Source organism: Stigmatopora argus, chromosome 18, assembly GCF_051989625.1.
Source record: "Stigmatopora argus isolate UIUO_Sarg chromosome 18, RoL_Sarg_1.0, whole genome shotgun sequence".
In the NCBI taxonomy this organism is placed as follows: Eukaryota; Metazoa; Chordata; class Actinopteri; order Syngnathiformes; family Syngnathidae; genus Stigmatopora; species Stigmatopora argus.
The window spans coordinates 7,715,724-7,738,235 of NC_135404.1; the positions used below are offsets into that span (position 1 = coordinate 7,715,724).

Consider the following 22,512-nt stretch of genomic DNA (forward strand, 5'->3'; position numbering starts at 1 on the left):
AAAATCTTTATTTCTCGCATTACAGCAAATGACAGTAAAATTATCCGATCATTTTCTGCCTCTGAAACATTCAGAAATATCCTGCGCAAATACGCTGTATGGCAAAATGCATGTTTTGAGAATTCGTTTTTTAACAATCATTCATAGTTAATATTTTTTATACATATTATAGCAGTGCTTGTGGCAAAACTGGAATTATTATTATTATTTTTTTATTATTTATTCTTTATTTAAATAGTGTACTATAGAGTCTCAGTTATTTATATTTTCATGAATTAAAATGCTATTTATTTTTTAAACAAAATACTTTAATACGTTAAATTAATACTAATACTTATTTTGTATTTTTTTTACTATATTATTTAAAAAAATCAGAATATTCCTATATGATGTCGGGTACATTTTTAATTCGCAAGTGACTTAAAATAAAATGGATTCGCAACTCAACTTCATTGTAGTCATCAGACTTTAATGTGCCGTACTGCCCCCTGCAGAATTGGAGTCTAATACCTCACCTACTTTTCTACAAAACTTCAAATTACCCCAATAAGATGGAAAGTTTTCCTTGTCTCGTATTACCCTTGCCGCCAAGATTGCGGCTTTCCACCGCGGCCTTGATGGAAATGATAATTTTGCTCAAACGTGATCTCAAATGGCTTCCAGTTGCCGAGTACGACGCCTCGGGGGCATCGTGCCTCCACTCAGCCGAGCTGCAGGCCTTCAGGCTGCGTGTTCCCTTTTCCATGCTCAGTGGCCATGTTTGCTTTTGTAATTTGCTGCCAAATCAGCACGCGGGGGCTTGTACCGGTCCTCGGGGCGAGCGAGGGATGCGCTCGGCAAGCTTAACGGCCCCGCCGGGTGGATCGGCCATCTGCTTTTTGTCTTTTGGTCGCCGTCAGATAAGAGGACGCTTCATGTACCCTCTTCCTCGCTCGGAATAGCTTTCCAAAGCAATTGCAACATCCTATCACGTAGGCTGTCGGTTAAAAATCTACCGCCGTCAATGGCAGCCAATAAGTTCTTCTTCTACGAAAATGATATTTAAATCATTGGCCTATGATCGTTTGATTCATTAGCCACGTGTCTCTTCCTTTTAAGTACTTCTATCAAAAGGCTTTTTCAGCAAGGGTAAGGCGCTCTTTTGAATTAGCTTCTCAGAAGTTCCAACTTCCAATTATTTTGACGCTCAGAGCGCCGCTCGCGTAATAAGGTGGACTCGGAGCCGCGCTGGTCCCGATTAATTAGTCGAGGGCTTCGTTTCGGGAGTGGCGGCTGATGAGAAGATGTTTCAAGAGGTGTTGTCGGGTCTGTCGTCGGGCGTAACCCGGTGGAGATGTCGTGTTTGGACTTTAGAAGAGCTGAAGCATCAAATAAATGTGCTTTGAAGACACTTGCTAGACTACTTCTATTGGGAATGCTGGGTAGAAAAACACAAGCGGGTTGACAACTTAGAAGATTTCAAGCATATCTTAATCAGTAAGAAAATATCATTTTATGATTGTTTCTGTGTCACCTCACAGTGGGAGCCATGGGTTTAAATCCAGGTCGGTCCACCTTTGTGGAGTTTGCATGTTCTGCCCGGGCCTGTGTGGGTTTTCTCCGGGTACTCCGGTTTCCTCCCACATTCCAAAGACATGCATGATAGGCTGATTGGACACTCTAAATTGCCCCTAGCTATGGCTGTTAAGTGTGAGTGTGAATGGTTGTTTGTCTCCTTGTGCCCTGCGATTGGCTGGCCACCAATTCAGGGCGTCCCCCGCCTCCAACCCGAAGTCAGCTGGGATAGGCTCCAGCACCCCCCGCGATAAAGCAGTTCAGAAAATAAGATGAGATGATTGTTTATATTTACATTTTCAATTGTGTTCTCTAATGTTTTATAGTATATCCACACCATATTTGTGAATTATATCATTTGATATATGCCATTGTCTCTTTACATTGTATCATACAAATTCGACCTTTTACTGTATCATGGCCACTTATGTTATGTTGCACCATTTTAGATTGAATTGTATTTCATAGTATTTTATAGTCTTTTTACCACTTTCAGCTTAGCTTTACAACTTTGCTTTTGCAGTTAATCAAAAAATGTCTACGGGTCTACTGACAAAACATGTCATGTCTTCAATACTATACTATGGGGAAGGTAGGAGGTCTTTGACCCCCCCCCAAAAAAACAACAACAACTAGTGCCTCCTAAGACTCTGGAAGTAGAGCATAAACATTTGGCAGCACATCCTATTACACGCCGACGCCTAGAGGGAGCCGTCCATGTGTAGTGTATGACAAAACTAATTGGAATGGGCAAAAATGAGCGGAAATGCCCTGAGTCTATGATACAAAAATGGTGTTTGACAGCAGTTATGGCCCTTCATCAACGCACCTTCCGACTCCTGACCCATTGTTTCGAACACTCTGCATAAATCCCGGTGAAATCAAATTTTCTACAGGCTCGTTGACACTTTGGCGGCTGACCATAAAAGATTATCACTCACCCCATCGCTGCCTCGCAAAAGGAAATGTCATACTTGTCAACTTATACGTTTTTCACGCATTTTAAGCGTTTTTTGATCATTTCACATTGCGTACGCTGTATAACAACTTTCGTAGGGGATTTTTTAAGGACGTTTTTTGTAAAACCGATCTCGGTTTTACCCATTTTGGCTCTAATCCGGTACGTCTCGGTCACTGGTAGCAGACGAAAACGTCATCGTCGACTGCTAACATTGTCATGATTTAAGCATGATATGCGCATGCACATTCCCCTTTCACACGTCCGCCTTATCACTATATAAATATACCGTGTCAGCAAGCAATATACCCGGACAGTCAAGGTGTCAGTGTCATACAGTGACATATATACATTCTTGAATTTAGTGCATACAAAAGGCGCACCGACTGATTGGGCGCTATGTCCACTTTGAGGAAAATTTTAGACTTAAGTGCGCCCTATGTGAATAAATATGTGGCACGTTGCATTTGTACGGTTTAATGTATCACTTAATAAGGGGAATTGCAATCATTAATAAGGGAAGCAATTGGCCAAAGGTTGAAACATAGAAGTTTCCAGACTCCCCCTCTCCGTCGTGAACAGTGCGCTCGAAACGACAGATTATTGCCTGATAGATATGTTGTGTCTCGGTACCGTACCCTCACCAGAGTTCAGTTAATTCCGTCTTTCCTTTCTGAGGCATCGGAAAACTACAAGTGATGCAAAGTGGGTTACAAGTCCCGCTATCTGCTTGACCTTCTCTTCACTCCTGTAATTCCATCAGCGTCTGAGGACAGCAAGTGGGCTGTCTAATGACAATAGGCCCTGCCAGGCGCTGATGAAGAGGCTCGGGAGTGCAGGGACCCCACGGAGATAAGGTCGCAAGCCCTTACACGGTCTCGTTTGACGTGACAGAGAGCAGTGCACCAGGGGAGGCGTGAATCCACTCCGTTTACCCAATGACAGCCGAGTACCATGACGGAAAATATATAAATAAATATGACTTTGGCATGACAGATAATAGAAGACACTAAAACGAAAATATGATCCATTGGGGGCAGTAGATGTCCAATCAATTTGAACCCGAAGGGATGGCAGCCAGCGAGCATTTGCTTGTGCACTTGTCATGTTTGAGACAAAACATCCCGTAGATGTTGGGTTGAAAATGATAATAATACATAATAATAATGTTTAATTCAACACGGCGATGTTAAAACTTGATCATGAAAGAATGATTTGTCCCGCTCAAAAGTGAATCCATTTCCAAAGACACCTTGGGTTTAAATATGGTTGACTCCAGAGTGGTTTTAAAATATGAATATCAAGTGTACCACCTTTTCAAAAGGGTAATCTAGGCTCAGTGGCTTATATTTTCTAGTGATGTTTACGAGAATAATACAACGCCATTTTAGATTAATGGGCCTCTAGATGATTGAATATGTGGCGAATTAATGGAGATGCGACGTTAAGAGTTGATTGAAACCAGCGTGGTTTCTTGAGGCCTTTTGTCGGCAAAATCCAATTTAATGGACGCTGGTGATTTTCGCTCTTACTAATGTATTCCCTAATAAATCGGGTCTGTCGCGTTCAGCTCCAATTTCCTTGTTTTTCTTCATCCTCAAAGCCTTTTTCTGCTTATTCTCAAGATTTATATCTGTCAGAGAGTGCAACCGAGTACAACCAATACATCAAGATGTCATGTTAACCACGAAATAGGGAGGAAGAGGTTTTTTTTTTTACTTTAATTGTGTGAGTTTTGTATCAAGGTGGGAGTCAAGATATGGGGAAAAAAACCTTTGTGACAATGTTTCAGCTGTTTCTCTCAAATGGGTGGCTTACAAAAAGCAAATATTTCTTATTTTAATTGATTTTCATCAATTTAATATAGTTACATTGGCTTGAAAATCCCAAAATCTGGATAAATATTTGTTTATCCAACTTTTACTTTGACTTATTATGTCTTTTGGTAATGTTCATCTCAACTGGCTGGGATTTTCTTCCTGTCAGTTCTTTCCAGATCACGGCGAATATTGTCAAACTGATAACATAAATTAACTTCCCAGTCCTACTAAGATGTCTAGTTACTACACCTCACTCTGTCTTTACACAATGACAAAAACTCAGTGGTTACCCATTTAGCGTCATCTGTGCGCTTGGTATTTAAAGGTGAAAGTCTATTGAATGGACTAAAAAAATCTTTTTCTGAGGTAAAACTCGGAGATGGGGGCACAAAAAATACATTTTAACAATAAAAACAATTACTCTAATAACAGATTCACTATACTCCATTTGTAAAACTGTAGCTTTTTTCCTCTGTTCATAATTTTGGATATCTATATTCCAGACCATAAAACTGATTCATCATTTCCTATGGCAAATATTTTCAGACTTTCCAGAAGAGATTCAAGTTCCATTAAATTTCCAGTTTTCCTTTCTTGCAATATTTTAGCCGTGACGCCGTCCCCCGGATAACCTTCAAAAACCTCACGTCCGTTTTTGATTTTCAATCGAACCGAGCATCTTTTTCACAATTTACACTATTTTCCCTCGTATAAATCTCGGTGACAGACGAGAACGACCGGGAACATTCCTAGATCCGCCATGACCAGCTCTAGCAGAGTCAGGCTAGCGCGCATCTTGTAATTTCCAAAGCCGACGTACGTAAATCAGGCCTGCCAACCAAGCTAATGCAAATGAGGTGATCCCTAAGATGACAGAATTCAAGGGATAGATGGGGTCATGAAGTCTCGATGATGTTAATCCACCCAAGACGTGAAGCTGAATTAGCCAACCAAAGTACATTAACTCATTCACTGCCATTGATGGCGATGTACATCCGATCAGATTTTGGCAGAAGCCTCTCCATGCAAGATTTTGTACAAAAAAATTACAACACATTAACAAGGGCTGGCTCTAGAGGTGACTGTGTAGTTCCCTTCAAAAAGAGTGCAATCAGCTGAAGCACCTTTTCTGTCCGTGCCTCACATACCTGGAACTCAATTCCAATTACCATACATGAACTTCCATCTCTGAACCTCTTGGCCAATCATCTTAAAGCCTCCTGGCTGTTAGACGAACAAAATTGCAATCACAATGCTGTCTAAAATTGTGGTACTTGTGTGTGTGTGTATGTCATTGTTTACCTTCAACCCGCACAATGATGGAATATATGTTCATTAACATGAATAGGAATATGCTCATTAATATGTGCTGTCCCTTATTAAATAAATCAAACTCAAACTCATGTCTAAATGTATTAGATGTCCAACGTTGTCAATAGCAAGTCCATTTAAAAACCCAATCTTTTTTTTGTTTATACCTGATTCCGATTGCCTAATTAAAAAATCAAAAAAGAAGGATTTCAAATTAGCCCTTGAATCCCTAATCTAATTATGAACCCAATAAATGTAAAGTGACTTTTTGGTTTGACTTTTTGTTAGGATACGGGTCTATCTTCACTAATTCAAGAAATCATGTATTAATTAAAAGTGGTAATGGACAGATAACCAGCCAATTGAGAAACCCCATAAAACACTTTGAATAGCCTCTAAAATTCCACTGTATTATTATACCATTCATCATCTTTGGGTGTGTTTGTTATCGCGTCTCCCACCCGATTCAAAAGATTTCATCCTTTTGTTGAGGGGGAGGTATTCATCACTGCTTGGCCTATAATTGGGATCCTTGAGTCATCCTTTCTGTAGACGCTGCACAGTGATGACACTTTATTGATTTTCAGGGCCATGCCTTAGCTTAACCACATCAATCTTGAGGTGACTGTCATTCCAATAATTGTCTAGTCGCGGATGCTAATGACTATCGCGCCTGACCGTCTCCCTGCTCCTTGATACCGGGTGGGTGTTGAGAATAATAACAAGGCTCTTGTAATGGATGGATTTGGCTTTGTGCCACGTAGGCTCAATTCTCTCTTGGACATAAAGTCAGCTTTAGATGTTTGGATGTTGTTAGGAAAGTGGTTAAACCTTTTGTCAAAGTCTGTGACTGCTAAATCTAGTCCACATTGTATGGAGACAAACTCTTAAGTAGAATTTAAACAGTAATTCTAAGACTACGATGTGCTGGAACTCATTAAGGACCAGAGTAAGTTGTCCACACCTGCCAGAGGCGATCTACCACCAGATCATAACAGTCTGCATTTGATGGTTCTGAGCTAACTGCGCTGCGGGTCCAAGACTACCTTGACCTGACTATTCGATCTGCACTCCTGCTTAGACTGGTTAAACTCGTACTAATTTTCCAGCAATCATCTAATAAAAACATGCTTGGTAGTCTGGGTGAACACTCTAAATTGCCCCTAGGAATGAGAGTGATCGCCAATGGTTGTCGGGCTCCATGTGCCCTGCAATTGGCCGGCCACCAATTCAGAGTGGTTAACTGGGATGGGCTCCATGAATAATTTGCTCCAAACCCAGTTTTAAACCACCAGTCTGAAGAAAGTAGACCAATTCAAAACCACGATTTTATCTAGTGTTGGGTAGTTTATTTGTGAACATATAACGGAACCAAAACAACCTCTCCAAAACCACTTCTGGCAGGTGTAGAATTTAATCAGTTCCAGGTCATCTCTGGCAGGTGTAGACCAAATCAAACCAGTTCCAGAACATATCTGGCCGCCGAGCTGTGCTGGCAACATGGAGTACTGGTACTGGATCAGGGTAACCAACTAGGAATTGTCTCTCTGCTCTACTTGGCACTCATGTCAGACACATCGCAGCCAGCAGGATTGGATCCCTTCCCATCCTTCTGGAAAAGCGATTCAACCGAAGTCCAGTTTTCATTCCTGGGAAAAGAGTCCCAATTCCCATTTTTTTCCAGCAAGTGAAGCCTTAATATTATTAAAAGCACATTGCCTCATGAGTCTCTCTGATGGCTTTTATTGCGCTAATTGGTCTTCCAAGATTGGCTTTTATGGGTCGCGTAACTCTTCAAAATGATTTCATCCGCTCCACATTTTTCCGTTTGATCTGCACTAGAACTTTTACGTAATTAATGCCCCTCACATTTGTCACGATTACCTTGGAAAATGGATTCCAGAGCTTCCCAGGGTTTACTATGTCTGGATCTAATGAGACATGCAGCCCCGGAGAAAATACAGCAGAATTTATTCCAACATGAGTAACGATGGCTGTGGTGTTAATACGCAAAAAAAGGTCAGTTAACAATGTAGTCACAGCTTCTTTATTCTTAGGTAGGGCATTTTCTCTCGCCTAGTTATCAAACCAGCTGACAAAGTGCCAAAAGAGGGATTGAACTTCTGATCCCCTGTTTGCCAAATCTCCTCAGCTTTTGTCCTCACCCTCGTCAAAATCCTTTTCACAGTTTCTCCTCTCCCCGGAGGCTTTGTATCTGTCTTCAAACTATACCTGTATTTTTGTTGAGGATTCTTGTCTTTCCATTTCTCTGCTTTGCCTGTCGCATTAGCATTTGTTGTCTGTTTTTTTTCTCCCTGAGTATGTTCCCAAAGAGTAGATCAAAAGTGTCTCAGGCGCTTTGAACTCTTCAATCTGCTGACAATGTGCTTTACGGCTCAGGATTTCTTGGGGACGTTCTATTGTGTCTTAGAGCTGGAACCGCAAGGTCATATTTTGTCGCCAATGAGAATCGGCTGGGGAAAAGGCTGCCATGTCAGTATTAAGGGAAGTAACTGCGAACAAATGTGAACACAAGCGGGGATTTTTCAAGTTAGCACTAAACTGTTCACAAATTGGCTTTAGTAAAATATTTGTAGTACTGTGCGTGTAGGAAAACCTTCCCGAGAACATTAACAACCGTACGGGCTATACTATTTAGCTGTCATGTCTTGTTAGGGTTTTGGGTGGAGGTGTGTGAGTGCTTTTTGCCTCTTGTGTCCCTCCGTGCTTCCCTTCCTCATGTAACCAGTTGCGTGTGATTCATAATCAGCCTTTGTCTGTCTATTTAGACCACATGTCTCAAACCGATTCCACCGAGGGCCGCAGTGGGTCCTGGTCTTTGTTCCAACCGATCCAGTGCCGACATTTTAACCAAACAGGTGTCTTCTAAAATAAGTAGCACCTGACTTTAATTAACTGATTACACTTGCAAAAGGTATCCTCTTGTTGAGTTGGAATGAAAACCTGCACCCACTGCGGCCCTTTGAGGACCGGTTTGACACCCCTGATTTAGACCCTTGTGTTTGTTAGTCATGGTCAGATCGAATATCTTGTTTGATTCATGGCAAGTTACCACGCCATGTTCCATTTTACCAATTTCGTCATACGCAGTTTCTGGGTATGATGACAGGCTTTTTGTCGAGTCAATGATGATGACAAAGCCTATGTCTTATTATTATTATGTACATTGTCTCCCCATGACTTCCATGTCAGATTTGATTTTGTTATTTATTGCTAAGTGCTTGTTATTTTCTTGAATCCCCTCCTGCCAAAGTTCTTCAATTTTACGACACCACGCTTACGTAACATTAGCTGTGTTGTCTGGATGCAAGACTGCAATGTAACATTTTTTTCTAGCTTACACGTAGTTCAGTAAGACTACAAAATGAAGTCCCAAAAAAACTCCAGTGTGGAGTCATCACCTGCCTAGTGAGAGTTGTTAATAGTCATCTGGACATCAAAAGCCAGGTTCAAGAAGGGTAAAACAAGCCAGACAGTGTTTCCCTCCCCCTTGCTCAATTTCAAGTTACGTATCCTTGAAGCAGCATGGCCCCTTAAAAGATTTCTGATCTTCTCTGCAGGGCCAACAGCGCAATTGATTTCGCTGAATGCTCCTTAAGGTCATGGCTGATCATTTGTTGTCTTTATTTTTCATTTTAGGGCTCTGTTTGCAAGCGACTACAAAGAAACTCATTATCTGCAAGATGGCAGCGCAGTTATAAGAACCTACAACTCCATGGTAGGGGACTTTTTTTTGTCTAAAACACTATTTTAACTTAATGGCACAATGAGTTAAATACAGTGTATTGAAATACATACATGAAAAAATACAATAATGATTAAGAGTAGAAAAATAATACAATCCAGGGTTTCACAGAGATTTATAAGCCTGGTGGATCAATTGGCTTTTTATGTTGAAATTATTAAAAAATGTACATATTTTAACCACATCTAATGATATAGTTGAAAATGTGTGAACAGACCTGTCACAGTTCTGCCAATAATTTAATTGTATTTCTGCTTGTTAGTTAATACTGAATTTCAAGACTGCCCTTTTGTGAGACTTTACGTCTTAGTATTGTTCATAAATGGCTTATAATGACACGTGATGGAAATAATTTAATAATTCCTCTCAATTAAACATTTTTATTTTTTTTCAAAGACATTGTAGGCGCCGGTGGGCTTCTCTACACCTGCCCATTAGATAAAACTCATGGAGCCCACAAAGTAGTCCGAGTGTGACCATCCCTGTCATCTTAGAATAGTTTTAATTTGTATGCAAGAATTGAAACCTGTTTATTTATTATTTTTATTTTCCATACTTAAGGAGCAAAACTCAAGGAGAATTTTTTGGGGAAAGAAAGTCAGGATCTTCACCTATCAAGCTCAGGGAATTCATACTTGATTAGTTTAAAAAAATTCTGGCAGAGGTCAGAGAAGCAACTGGCAGAGGTCAGAGAAGCAACTGGCAGGTTTTTGGGAAGGGCTCAGCTCATTCATAATTTACAGACAGAAAGAAAAACTTAGCTTGAGTGGAAGTGTTGAATTAGAAACTAAGTGTGCCTGAAGAGTCACAGGAGATGAAATATTCACCACCTTTTCTTGTTCTTTATAAAACACATGCTGAGCTTTTTAGTTCAAATTCAGATGTCACGGAACACACTCAAATCTGACTGCGCTCTCTTGTGGTATTTTGGATGCTTTAGAAGTTTAGAGTCTTGAGGCAGGGGTGTCAAAGGTGCAGCCCCCGGGATGAAAGTGGCCCGTGAAGTATGGGCACTTTCAAGCTCATTCATACTCTACGTACATAATTAAATGCTTTCATTTTTTTCAACAAGGGTGCCACAAAACCAGATGTTTGTGAGTTGTGTGACTGCGCGCAAACTGCAATTTGCTCAAATTCCTATCCTCAATTACATTTGTTTATTCATCCCCTTCTATCAAAACATCACCGTCAATGGCAGCCAATGAGTTAATAAGTTACCCTAAAATCTCCCCAAATCTACTGGAAATAACTGGGAAATGCCCAAACATTAAAAAGGAACTGACCAACAAACAATTAGCACCATGGACAGTTCCTCAAAATGATCCAAAAGTGACCTTAAAACATAAGTGAAAAAAAGTGACGCAAAATTAACTCATTGCTCGCTATTGACAATGATAGATGTCCAATTCATTTAAACTGGCTGCGGATGTTCAACTTTGTAGCGCCGTCAATGGTGGCAATAAGTTAACTTTTTGGGCCAACATGAGATTTAGTTGGCATTAATATGGGTTGCGAAACAAACTGACTTTGTCACCCCTGGTTTAAGGTCAGGCTTAGTGTCAGTGTTGGGTTTGAAATGACATTTTCAAGTTGATGTTCTCTTTATTTAAGAATTTGTATGTTTTGGTGCTTTCTCAGGCTCACTGCTACTACCACGGCGAGGTGGAGCATCACTCCAACTCTGACGTTAGCATCAGTACATGTAACTCTACGCTCAAGTGAGTTTGTTTCCATTTGGTTTTAAATAAGTTCGACAGCGGATCGACATTTTAGGTCCTAGTATGACCTCGGGGGCTACTTAACTGAATTCGATAGATTGTGCTTTACTGAGCCATGACCCGCAGTCTTATTCTTTGTAAAAATAAACCCAAAATGCGCAAAACATAGTCTTAATCCCATTTAGCTGGTGGCGAGGAAGCCAAAGTCAGTTATCAAATGTGATATAGTGGAAAGTAAGCTTTTTCATCCGCTTAGTTTTATTGCTATGGCGCCCAGCGTTTGTATTTTTCCCTAAAAAAATTAAATCATTTTTATTGGGAAAATGCTTAGTATGTGTTGTGTAGGGAATAGCTCCACTGCGTTATAAGCCTCTTTTTCCCCCCGTCTAACCAAGGAGTGACCTGAGTGGATTGAACACATGGTGGACAAACTGGTAATTATTCTGTTGCTTTGATCAAAACATTTGACTGAAAACAGCTTTGACCAAGTAAAAAAAAGACGTCTTGCAAATAAAGTGTTGTTAACAATGACATAGGAACTGAAATAATATTAATTGGCCCCGGCACGGCCAAAAGGGCACTAGTAAAAAAAAATCCTGGTTTTAATATTTGAGATGATAAATTATTAGTTTTTCAATCTCCATGCTTGTTTGTAGAGTCGAGAGCCGTGACTGTGAGACATTTAGCATTCAATAGTTGACTTTATCCTCTGACCCATTTTCAATTTGGTATTCCGACTCGTCACATGATAACGTCAACGAGTATTAACAATTGTTTTCCATTGAGTCATATGCCCTTTGCTGGAATCCTTATCTCTGTTTCAACTATGCTGAGACAAAAAATATTTTTATGGTTCAATTTCAATAGTTTTGGGTCTGTGTGGGTTTTGATCATTTATTTTTTTATGCTCTTTGACACGATTCTGTCATTTAATTAGTGTGTAAAAACTTGTTGGACTTTTAACTGCACCTGAATAAATCAGGATGTAATGCCAACCTATTATTATTATGTGTTATATTGTTATCACTCATCTTATTATCCGCACTCCTACCTGAACACGTGTGTTGTGTGCGCAGGGGTTTGATTTCGGTGGATGGCCGCGCTTACGTGGTGGAACCTGCGGGTCGCGGCCCCCCCGGTACTCATTGGATCTACGCCACGCGCCACCTTCGTTTGGGTAGCGGCACCTGCGGACATCGTTTGAACACGTCGGAGGCTGTCACACCGCCAGGCCGAAACCCGTTCCAAACCTTCAGAACCAGGGTGAGGATTACCGTAATAGTTGGCGTTATGTGCGTGCCAATCATCATTTTAAAGGTATACCGAGTCACGGCCGAAACTCACCATTCTGGTAATTAACTAATTTAGGATGCTGCAAACTAAAATGAACGATAATAATAGGTAGTAAAAGTGTTCATTAGTGCCAGTGTTTTTCTTTTTTGACATTTTGATATACATTTTCTTGTGTAGTGTTTTAAAATAACCATGTTTTATCACTTTAAAGACTGAAAAATTGAGGGATTGTTCAAGCCATTTCAAAGTTGAATTGTGAAGTTAGATGAGTTATTTTGATATATTTTCTATCCACAGAGCAAATATAACCAACATGGAATCTTTAAGGATCAGGTAGTACCCCAGGAGAAAAAAATAACTAAAAAAACTGTACTAAGAATTCCATTTAATTTTTGTTAAAATACATTTTTTATGGGATCCAAGTTTTTAACCCTATTTTTCAATATAATACAATTAATTAAGAGCTTTGATTTTGAGGTTATCATAAGCTCTTTGCAGCCCTGATATTTTCAACTTGGGTAACTTTTTCAATCTGGAAACGAGGTGCATTGGTGACTGTGACTGATTGGTCGAGGATTCTGGACATCTTTAAGCCTTAAACCTTTTCATCTCAGAAGTCAACAGCATCCTGTCCTGCCTTTTATCATCCCCGTTTCTCAGATAAGCCACAACAAGCCAAGTGCTCCAGATTCAACCCCACAGGCACCGCACGTTGAACTTAAGACCATATCTTCAGGGACGAGCCCCAGAGCGCTCATTTTAATAAGATTAGGCCTGTTCAATTTGTTTCCGACAAATAGAAAACAGGTGCGTTTCCTAGAAGATTTATCGCCATGTGTTGTCATCCGTCAGGTTCTGTTTTCTTTTTCATGATATTAAGGTTTTGTGGGGACTCTCTCGCCTGAAAACTGCCGATAAAACGGAAATACGTGGCGACATAATAGCATAAAAAACGTACAAGTAGCATCACCTTTTTGAGATATTCAGATGGAGTGGTCTTTTGCCACATTTTTTGGGCCGCTGCTAAGATGTCGCGTATCTTGTGGGATTGGAGAGGCACGGCTTATCAGAGAAGCCGTGTGGTTTGCAACCAAAACAAAAAAAGAGAGAGAGACTAGGTGGATGCGATTGGTTGCATGCACAAGACATAACCAACTGTTCTTTTTAGCTTCCTTTTTTTTTCTAAAGACAATTTAATGTTAAAAATGTTTTATATAACACAAAACAGTGTGGCCTGTGCGGATTTTGCCATGGGCAATAACTTAAATGAAATGATTGGAAAGAAAATCAACTTAATTGCAGTTAATAGAAATAATGTATATGTATGCCTATGCCTATGCCTATGCGTATGTGTATGCGTATGCATACCTATATGTATACCTATATGTATATGTATATGTATATGTATATGTATACCTATATGTATACCGATATGTATATGTATAACGATATGTATATGTATACCTATATGTATATATATACCTATATGTATACTGATATGTATATATATACTACCTATATGTATACTGATATGTATATATATACTACCTATATGTATATATATACACTACCTATATGTATACCGATATGTATATATACTACCTATATGTATATATATACACCTATATGTATACCGATATGTATGTATATGTAAACCTATATGTATACCGATATGTATATGTATACCTATATGTATATGTATACCGATATGTATATGTATACCGATATGTATATGTATACCGATATGTATATGTATACCGATATGTATATGTATACCGATATGTATATGTATACCGATATGTATACTGATATGTATATGTATATCTATATGTATACCGATATGTGTATATATATATATATATATGTATGTGTTTAACAAATGGTATTGGCTGTGCTTAACAGCAACAGACGTCCAATCCGTTTCAACTGATCGAAATTATTGTACATTGGGAAAAGAAAAATAGTATACCGCCATTGTAAGGCAGAACAAACCCTAAAAACTGCGCAACCTTGGAGGCCACCATGCACGACAGATTACCACACTTGCAAATATCCAATGCGTCACATGGAATCCCCAAGGAAAAAAAAAATATTATCATCAGTCAATGATTTCAAGATGCTTTAACAAAAGAGGAGAATGTTTTGCAAGCCACATGTTTGGACTTTTTCCTGAAAAATACAAACACACACAGAGTATGATTTACAAAAAGATCCATTTTGGAGGCAAAATGTGCGAACAAGAATAACATTCATCGGCAAGTCTTCAGCAACACACTCCCGTTTTGAAGGAGGTAACAAGACGTGGGCTCGCTAAAAGCCGAGGGCAAACGTCACCGTTTATCGTCGTTCATCCTGTTTTTCGTCCACCCACGTCCTCTCCTCAACACAATCCTAATGGGCGCCATTAGATCCGGCGGAATGGTCAGTTTAATAATTCAAACGAACGGCCTTGTGATAAAATAGAAAAACCGGCCTGTTGAATAATTTGCCGTTTCCGCCAAGCAGATTTTCAGGCGCATCGCATCACACTTGGCAATCAGGAAGTAGCTTTCTCCTTCTCTGTTTCAGCACAAGCGTCACATCCAGACGACCACCAAATACGTGGAGCTGATCATCGTGGCTGACAACCGGGAGGTAAGCGTCATCATCCTCACCTGCGTCTCCAACCGTAACAGCCACGCCCACCCTCAGTTCCAGAAGCAAGGCAAGGACGTGGAGAAAGTCAAGCAGCGTCTGGCCGAGATTGCCAATTACGTCGACAAGGTAGCGATCCGCTCACCGGGGCGGGGTCGAGGATGGCGTCGATGTGACCTATGAACAGCCCGACTTCCTCTTGATTAGTTCTACAGAGCTTTAAATATCCGCGTGGCTCTGGTGGGCCTGGAAGTGTGGAGCGACAACGACAAATGTCCCATCACGCAAGACCCCTTCACCACACTCCACGAGTTTTTGGATTGGAGGAAAGTGAAGCTGCTGCCCAGGAAGCCGCATGACAACGCACAGCTTATCAGGTGGGAGTCGTAATTATTTTTGTCGTGGGAAGTTAAAATTCTTGCTTGTGATTGCTATTCAATGCAAATGTGGCTAAAATTGAAATCACAAGAGTCCGACTTTGATAATACTCCCAAAAAAGGATCATATTTCAGTAGTAGTGAGAGCAATTGATGTCCAAATAATTTGAATTGAAAGGGCTGGCAATGATTTTGGTCTGTTGTTTGAAATTCTTTTTTAATGACATTTTTCAAACGTATCCTGCAAGTTGGAAAATAATCACTTTATTCATGAACGAGGACATGCAGACAAACTGACAGATGTTTTAGGAGTTCTCTAGGCTTCCCCGACTTGCAGATAATTAAAAAGTGATGTCACTGAAAGCACGGGGAGGATGCTCGTAAAGATATAGCGTCGCTTCCCCATCATGATGACTGCTGTTAATGGCAGTGATTAAGTTAATGTGGAGAAAAGTGATGTATTCCTCTGTTAATGCTTAGTTTGTCTCTCTTCTCAGCGGCGTGTACTTCCAAGGTACCACCATAGGCATGGCGCCCATCATGAGCATGTGCACAGCGGAGCAGTCTGGAGGAATTGTCATGGTATGAGTCTTAATGGAACAGGTGGAAAATAACCATATTTGTAGGACATCATAGCGATAAAAAAAAATACAATTTAAGGAAACTTGTTGCATTCACCTTCAAAATTAAAAATGCCCTGGCCGTTTTTCAAATTAATTTAAATTTTTAGGTTGTTTTTGAATTAGTTTTTGTTCTTCGTTTTTTCAAATTATAATTTTTTTCTCGGGTTGTTTTTTTTAATTAAGTACTGAAAAGTCAGTTTTTCAAATTAATTAATTTTTTTCAAGGTTGTTTTTTGAATTTCTTTTGAAAACTCAGTTTTTCTAATTAATTTATTTTTGGGTTGTTTTTTGAATATTTTTTTTCTTCATTTTTTGTTTTATTTTTTTCTTCCTCAGCCTGGCCAGGAAAAAAATAATAATTCAAAAAACGAGAAAGTTGCAGTTATCGAGACACTTGGAAGTCTCGCGTGGATTGCGTTCCCCAAATTCTAGACAGGGCCTTTTTTGTAATTTTTAAGGTGAATACAATAAGCTTCTGTAACAACTCACACTGAAATACAAGTCACAATTCTGTCACGATCAGTTTCATATTGTTGTAATGCAATGATATGATCTATATAAAAGAACATGATAGCCATTTGCATCATGCAAATATATTTTCAGGATCATTCGGACAACCCACTCGGTGCCGCCGTCACGTTGGCCCACGAGCTGGGCCACAATTTCGGAATGAACCACGACACGCCGGAACGGGGTTGCGGCTGCCGGGTGACGTCGGAACGCGGCGGTTGCATCATGACTCCCTCCACCGGGTGAGTGGCGGTGCGGAAATGTGCTTTTGCTGCGCCTTTAAGCCAAGTGTGCCTTGAAGTTTCAAGGTTGTTTTTTATTTATTTATTTATTTATTTTTAACGGCCGCAGCTGCGCCAACAGCCGGCGGCTACTTCAAGTCTTTGTGGAAAGGGAAGTGATTAGTTCAGGTACAGTACACAGCACGCCTTAAACTGTGCAGAAGAGAAAAACCAACCAAGTTCACAAGCGTGACAACTTGCTGGACTAATTATTCACATATTAGACTGGAGCAATTTCATATTTTTTCTTTATTCTATATTTAAGTATAAGATCCAGCACCCCGGCGACCCTCGTCAGAATAAGCGGTACTGAAGATGAATGAATGAATCAGTAATTGCGGATATTTTCATAAGTAAGACAATTCCTCAAAATAAGTAAAAACATCAATTTAAATATTAAAAGAAAAATTTTAGGGCCCCCGTACTAATTTAGGAATGTTGAGGATTATTTGCTGTTTATTCCCCCTTTTTTAATTTAAATTAAATAAATATATACATAAACAAATTTGAAAAATGAACTTTTTTAGTTTTTTTTATTTAAAAAAACAATAAATAAATAAACTAATTGCAAATTTGTACAAGTACTTCCTATTCAACCTCATCTTTAAATAAAAATTGATAATTTAATTTAATTTTTTTTTATCTGGTTCATGACAAAGATGAGTTTAACACTCCTAATCTAAAGGTTATATTTTCTTTTAAATTTCAATTGGGGGAAAAACAACCCCATCTTTTTGTCTTTTTCCTCATTTCCAGCCTTTTGCTGTTCGTTGACTCGCATGCAAGTTTAATGTTGCCGACTGATAAATATTTCAGCATCTCTAAAAACCATCTTGTTCCAGACTTTTTCCTTTTTGAATTGGCCGCGTTTGAATATTTTAAGCCAGCGTTGTTTGCACGTCAGCTCTCAAAATGCAAGCGTTGAGCGCTAAAACCAGAAATAATCACATGTAAATAACGTGAATATAGACTCGTATCTTCATCGTTTTTGCTTAATGTTGTGCGATTTTTAATCCAGGATTAACGTGGCCTTGAATTTGAACACAAAAATCTTGCTATCGTCTCTTTTTTGCCGTTTGGTTTCTCTAAAAGGCCAAACGGATTAGCACGCAGCCCATTGTCAACATTTGAATGCTGCTTATCCGCAACCATACAACAGTGAACCCACACATTTTCCGTTTTATCCCAAAAGTTTAATTTACCGTATTTTCTCGCACATGAACCATATTTGTAACTAAAAAAAATGATGACTCAATCAATGGTATGTCTTATATGTGCACAAATTAGACTTCACATGCACGAAACTGCAAGGTGGTAAAGAAGAAACACCATAACGCAAGAAAATGCGGCTGATACGGTCATTTATTTCAAAGGAGAGAAAAGATAAACAGATAAAACGCTAAAGAAAATTTATTTTGACGTCTATGAACGAAATTCAAGAAAAAAATCAAGCGATCGATTTTTATAGTATCTCAGAAATTCCACGTGCGATGATTTTTCTTAAGATTATCCCTTCAAAGTAACACAATTGTACTACCCAATTAAAACCATGAATATAGAGGTGAAAATTGTCCTATACGAGAGAAATCGTAAAATTCAACGATTTTAAGGCAATTTTAAGGATACGGCTTATACGCGAGAAAATACGGTAATTTATTAGCTGTGAACATCCAATTCATTTTGACTCTGAGGGGGTCGCAACACCACCTCCAAGTATTACTGAGTACTCTCTGACATCTTTAAAAAAATATTTTGCTGCGAGATGGTGTTTTAAACTTGTGCTTTGATGAAAAGAAAGTCCAGCACTACAAAATATGCAAATTGAAGTTCTAATTAAAATCCCTCAGGGTGATTTTTCCAAGTGAAATTTACCGCTGAACTCATCAGTAGTAGTCTCGCCTCTCATTTTTGCCTCAGCGCATGCAGTGACCTTAAAACTGACCATTCCGCAACACAGATGGTTTATCATGTTTTTTTTAAAGGGGTGCGTCTAAAATGACGTCCACCCTTTGTGTCATGTGCGTCATGGTGTTTGTTATTAAAAACATCTTAGGTTATTCTTTATCATTTGATACTATCACACAAACGTCATCGGAGGAGCTGCTCAATAATATAGTTGGCAAGAGTGGATGAAAGATCTCATCCAAAAACAACATGAAAAACACTCCATGTATTTTAAGCACTTAGTTGGCCAGATAATATTTTCCTTTTAGTGAGGGCGGAGAGTCTACTCGTACATGACGTTGAAATCCCTGGTGGTCCCGATCTTCTTATTTGGAGTTTGCATATTTTCCCGCCTGCATGGGTTTTCTATGGGTGCTCCGGTTTCCTCCCACATCCCAAAAACATACACGATCTGGTTGAACTCTCTAAATTGTCCTTAAGTATGAGTTTGAGTGTGGGTAGTTGTTTGTCATGTGTGCTCAAAATTGCCTGGGGTAGGCTCCATCACCCCCTGTGGTTGGGTGAGGGTAGAGTCTAAAACACTTGTGTCAAAGTAGCGGCCTGGGGGCCAAATCTGGCCCGCCGCATCATTTTGTGCGGCCCGGGAAAGTAAATCATGAGTGCTGACTTTCTGTTTGAGGATCAAATTAAAATGAAGAGTATAGATGTATATTAAATTTCCTGATTTTCCCCCTTTTAAATCAATAATTGTAAATTTTTAATCCATTTTTTCTGTGTTTTTAGTTTTACAAATCAATTTGTAAAATCTAAAAATATATTTAAAAAAAGCTAAAATAAACATTGTTTTAGATATATAAAAAACCTGAATATTCAGGGCTTTTAATCCAGTTCTTTTAAACCATTTATAAAAAAAATATATCTAAATATTATATCTAAAATGGTCCGGCCCACGTGAAATCAAGTTGACGTTAAAGCGGCCCGTGAACCAACCAGAGTCTAACACCCCTGGTCTAAAACATTTGGTGATGGCCAAGCGATAATATCGTCTTCATTCATTAATTTTCCGTATTGCTTATCCTCACAAGGGTCGCAGGGGGTGCTGTAGCCTATCCCAGCCAACTATGGGCACCAGGTGGGGGACGGCCTGAATGGGTGGGCAGCCAATCGAAAGGCACAAGGATACGGACAACTATTCAAGAATGGGAAATTTAGAGTGTTCAACCAGCCTACCATGGATGTGGGAGTAAACCTGAGTTCTTAGGGAAAACCCACGTAAGCCCAGGGAGAACATGTAAACTCCATATAGGAAGATCAGAACCCTCGATCTCAAAACTGTTAGGCCATTGCGCTACCCTGACCACCTAAAATAATGTTTGAGTCTTAAAATATTTTTACGTGCAAGCTCGGCCTCTTGACTCAACGGGGGGCCGTTGATACACTATGGCCCCCGAGCACCGTTCACATTTGTTCCGCCACTGTGTGCAGGTATCCCTTCCCCACCATGTTCAGTAGCTGTAGCAAGAAGGACCTGGTCGCTAGCTTGGACAAGGGGGTGGGCATGTGTCTGTTCAACATGCCCGAAGTCAAAGTTCTTTACGGCGGGCAGAAATGCGGCAACGGCTATGTCGAGGAAGGAGAAGAGTGTGACTGCGGGGAAGCCGAGGTTTGTCTCTCTGAGAAATATTCAGTCTGGTGTGAAAAAATTGCTTAACCGAATGTGTTCCGTGCGCAGGAATGCCTGAATCCCTGCTGCAACGCCACCACCTGCACGCTAAAGGGCGACGCCGTATGCGCCCACGGTCAGTGCTGCCACGACTGCCAGGTACCGCCGCCGCTTTGACGAGTCTTTCCTCGGAACCCGGGCTCATGTCTGTCGTTTTACAGCTGAAGCCCGCAGGGACTCCCTGCCGTGAGTCGGGGAACTCGTGCGACCTGCCCGAGTTTTGCACGGGCGGCGGGCCGCACTGCCCCGCCAACGTCTACTTGCATGATGGACACGCCTGCAGCGGCGTGGATGGGTATTGCTACAACGGCGTTTGTCAGACGCACGAGCAGCAGTGCGTCACGCTGTGGGGGCAAGGTAATTACGGGGAGGGGATAAGAAATCTTAGTGGCCGATATATTGTCTCATAAATGATTACCGACATAGTCGACAAAATAATAACATTTTTGTTTTATTTAAAAATAAACCTTTCATGAATGTGGATGTATTTTTTTATCAGAATGGGTAATAGGCAATCCATTTTAGTGTAGAATCTGAAATATTTGAGAGGAACTGCATTACATGTCAAAGTTCACGTGCTTTATCTTTAAAAGTGCACACGCTTAGCCGCTAATTATAAGCTTAACAATCGCTGAAAATTGTTCGATACATAATAAAGATGATATTGCATTTTCCCGAAGCATATAGTATATGTTTTTTTTTGTATCCCATTTTTTGCATATTTTGTTTTCATGTTTAAAATTTCACCTTTTAACTGCCAAAATTGCATTTAGGAGAAGACAATAGTCGTAGAAAACTAAAGTGGCGACTACAACTACGCATTTCAAATCTCAGCTTGCAAAATTACCGACTTGATATTTATGGACTGTGCGATTAATTGACTTATTGCACTAGATGTTTGCATATTTTGTTTTCATGTTTAAAATTTCACGTTTTAACTGCCAAAATTGCATTTAGGAGAAGACAATAGTCGTAGAAAACTAAAGTGGCGACTACAACTACGCATTTCAAATCTCAACTTGCAAATTTTCCGACTTGATATTTATGGACTGTGCGATTAATTGACTTATTGCACTAGACGTAGCGTGTAACCCCCCAATGGTGAGTGGTAATGACTTTTCCATGGCGCAGGTGCCAAGGCGGCCCCCGGCATCTGCTTCAAGAGAGTCAACTCGGCAGGCGATCCGTACGGGAATTGCGGCAAAGACCCCAAAGGATCCTTCGCCAAATGTGAAGCGCGGTAAGAGGCGACGACTCCCGCCGACTCGGCCGGGTCGCGCCTAAACTTGCGCTCTATTTCGCAGGGACGCCCAGTGCGGCAAAGTTCAGTGCCAAGGGGGCGCCAACCGCCCGGTCATCGGCACCAACGCCGTCTCTATAGAAACCAACATCCCTTTGCAAGAGGGTGGCAGGATCCTGTGCCGCGGAACGCACGTCTACCTGGGCGATGACATGCCCGACCCCGGTCTGGTGCTGTCGGGTACCAAGTGCGGGGATGGAATGGTGAGCTGATCGCGTACCCAACGCGTCATTGTCATCGGTGGCGTGACTTTTGCGTGCTTCTTCAGATGTGCCTGAACCGCCGATGCCAGAATGTCAGCGTCTTCGGCGTGCACGAATGCGCCGCCAAGTGCAACGGGCGAGGGGTGAGTGAAAGACATGCCACCTATACATCATTTCAGAGACGGTAGTTCACGTATGTTAATTGGAATTGAGTTCCAGGTATGAAGAGAGAAGGTGTTTTGGCTAATTTAGCACTCTTTTTGAAGGGAACTACACAGTCACCTCTAGAGCCAGCCCTTGTTAATGTTTTGGATTTTTTTGGTACAAAATTTTGCAGTGGAAGGGGAGCTTTTTGTTGGAAGATTTTATAAAGTAATGTTGCATCTGCATATTTAACAGTATTGTCCCAGTTCAGGCGTTTGTGTGATATGATCATTGTGTCAAAGTTTAGTTTTGCTGACTAAGGTGTTAGATCAGGGTGTCAAACTCATTTTTTGTCGCGGTAGTTTCGATCCAGAGGGCCGTTATGTCTTCCT

The 22,512-nt window shown here is 40.3% G+C and overlaps 2 protein-coding genes across 3 annotated transcripts in view; both read left to right on the plus strand.

Annotated features, from left to right (window-relative positions):
- Positions 1-22,512, plus strand: part of c18h10orf90 (chromosome 18 C10orf90 homolog) — an 80,725-nt gene that overhangs the window by 22,155 nt on the left and 36,058 nt on the right. The gene's annotated exons all lie outside the window — the stretch shown is intronic.
- adam12a (ADAM metallopeptidase domain 12a) overlaps positions 1-22,512 on the plus strand; it is a 38,727-nt gene that overhangs the window by 12,472 nt on the left and 3,743 nt on the right. For both annotated transcript variants that reach the window (XM_077625570.1, XM_077625571.1), the window contains exons 4-17: positions 9,304-9,382; positions 11,048-11,127; positions 12,204-12,390; positions 14,989-15,054; positions 15,112-15,183; positions 15,262-15,431; positions 15,929-16,013; positions 16,658-16,806; positions 20,236-20,413; positions 20,483-20,572; positions 20,635-20,830; positions 21,605-21,713; positions 21,778-21,976; positions 22,042-22,119. In XM_077625570.1, the coding sequence (XP_077481696.1) occupies positions 9,304-9,382; positions 11,048-11,127; positions 12,204-12,390; positions 14,989-15,054; positions 15,112-15,183; positions 15,262-15,431; positions 15,929-16,013; positions 16,658-16,806; positions 20,236-20,413; positions 20,483-20,572; positions 20,635-20,830; positions 21,605-21,713; positions 21,778-21,976; positions 22,042-22,119 (1,738 nt within the window). The remainder of the gene's footprint in view (positions 1-9,303; positions 9,383-11,047; positions 11,128-12,203; positions 12,391-14,988; positions 15,055-15,111; positions 15,184-15,261; positions 15,432-15,928; positions 16,014-16,657; positions 16,807-20,235; positions 20,414-20,482; positions 20,573-20,634; positions 20,831-21,604; positions 21,714-21,777; positions 21,977-22,041; positions 22,120-22,512) is intronic.